Source organism: Entamoeba invadens, assembly GCF_000330505.1.
Source record: "Entamoeba invadens IP1 unplaced genomic scaffold scaff_1105074726525, whole genome shotgun sequence".
Lineage (NCBI taxonomy): Eukaryota > Evosea > Mastigamoebida > Endamoebidae > Entamoeba > Entamoeba invadens.
In genome coordinates, this window is record NW_004191608.1 from 3,890 (window position 1) to 6,489 (window position 2,600).

At 23.9% G+C, this 2,600-nt stretch overlaps 1 protein-coding gene across 1 annotated transcript; it reads right to left on the reverse strand.

Moving 5' to 3' along the window:
- Positions 1-684, reverse strand: EIN_416440 (hypothetical protein; the record flags this gene model as incomplete). Its single annotated transcript, XM_004182903.1, has 1 exon — positions 1-684. A coding segment is annotated over one exon (684 nt), but the record flags the coding sequence as incomplete, so codon positions are not given.
- Positions 685-2,600: the final 1,916 nt, after the last annotated feature.

Genomic DNA, 2,600 nt, shown 5'->3' on the forward strand with positions numbered 1-2,600 from the left:
GTGCATGTTACCACAATACAAATATTTTTTGAAGTATTTAAAGTCACCACTTTTGATTGAAATTCTTATATCAAAGAGGTTTTTGATATTCAATTCGATCCTTTTATAAGCCATAAAAAACAAAAGGCCATCAGTTTGTAACCAGTCGCTCAGAGCCTTCATTTCTGTCATCAACATATTGACAAAATAAACAATACCAACAAATATCGGATTTGTGAAAGACACTACTCCTAGTTCAGTGTCATTTGGTAGATTTTTGGAGATGTTTTGTTCAACACCAGACAACGGAATGAAGTTAACAAATTCTTTATAATATTCAAACACCCAATTTGATACTAAAACGTTGTAAAGAAATCTTGTTTCACTGAGACGGCTCACTTTGTTCATCACACCTTTCAAGTCATAATGTGTGATATACCGTATCAATGCATTGCGGTTTTGTTCTTTGGGAATTTCGTTTAAATACTTGTCTATTATGTATCCAAAACCACTTTCGAAGGCTATTGTATTCGAAACATTCAATCTATGGTCACAACAATAATTATCCAGATAGCATTCTACTACACCTCCATCTCTTTCGATTATTTCAGTTAGTCTTCCTGCAACTCCATTATCATTACTATTCAATGTCATATAACCATCACTACAAAAAATACAATTTTGAAAAGTTGGAATTGTAAACATTACATATTGTGTTTTCAATCCATTTCGTCCAATTTACAGCGTTTGTTGTTTTATAATAGCGACAAATATTCAACCGCTTTTCTTCAAAAGATAAATCTTTATACACATATCTGGCATAGAGAGAGGAAGTGGTTTCCGTATGTAGATGAATCTGTTGAGATACCATATCCAACACATTTATCAAAATTGTTGGTGATTTCTTCCTTTTCTACAATTGGAATTAGCTCAGCTCTTCGTGTGATGGTTTCATAAGAAATAGATAGCCCTTTCCCACCATTATCCGCTAAAAGTTTCAAAGCAACTAATAGCACAGACCTCATTCAATTAATTTGTGTTTCGGTCATAGAAGTGGCTTTTGAAATAATAGCAAACAAAATAGTTATATATTCATTTATCGAATTTAATTTGTGATCCGAAAAACTTCCTTTGGCATTTCTCTGTATTTCAAAAGCTTCAAGTACCGATTTTTCCAATATTGTTGCACTTATTGTTTCAACATCAAAATTTCGATTATAACTTTTGATACAATTTCGAAGAATTTTGATCTTTTCGATTGAAGATATTTGTTTTGGAGTTAACTTATTCACAGTGTTTAATGGTTCTGTGTTATTGTTTTATAAAGGTGGCACTTCTGGTATTTGAATTTGTGTTGGATTAAACGTTTCTTGTATTATTTCTTTCCATTTCAACATCATTACAAACAACTATATGAATTTCTGATTGTATTTCATTTCTCAATGAAAAATTAAGATCATTGTCATTACATTCAAATGTGTTTTCTGTTAACACTTCGTTTGAATTGGGAAAATATGCATAATTAAGTTAATGTTGAACATCGCCGTTTATTTCACGAACATATTTCAATACATTTGGATCCATTGAGTTAAGGATAAAGTCTCTTATATCGGAAAGTTCGTGTGGTGTTGTCGGACAGTGACGTTTTATTGTGTAAATATCGTCCAAATAATTATCAATTATTATAGCATCAGAATTGTATTTGGAAAAGTCTAAAGCATAAGTTGAAAGACAATTAATACGATGGAAATTTAAATTAAATATATTTTCAAGTCTATCCTTGTTTGTGTTTATGTCATAACCAAGTTCAAACAATCTTTTTTGGTGTTTATCAATAAAATGGTCACATATTCTTTCGTATCCTACAATCTTGTTGCACAAAATACAGTACCAACTGTTTTTTAATTCATTCTCTTGGCACTCTTGAATATGAAGTTTAAATATCATATATGATGAAAACATTTCTTTTCGATTGTTTATGCGCTTTTGTTCGTTCATTTGTTTTGGGTTAATAAAGATGAAATTCCTAATTATTATTCATATTGATATATTTTACTTTATTATATTATAATAAAACATATTTAATTTAAATAAAAATATGATTATATTATATTATATTATATTATATTATATTATATTATATTATATTATATTATATTATATTATATTATATTATATTATATTATATTATATTATATTATATTATATTATATTATATTATATTATATTATATTATATTATATTATATTATATTATATTATATTATATTATATTATATTATATTATATTATATTATATTATATTATATTATATTATATTATATTATATTATATTATATTATATTATATTATATTATATTATATTATATTATATTATATTATATTATATTATATTATATTATATTATATTATATTATATTATATTATATTATATTATATTATATTATATTATATTATATTATATTATATTATATTATATTATATTATATTATATTATATTATATTATATTATATTATATTATATTATATTATATTATATTATATTATATTATATTATATTATATTATATTATATTATATTATATTATATTATATGATTAGATATATATTAAATATATTTATT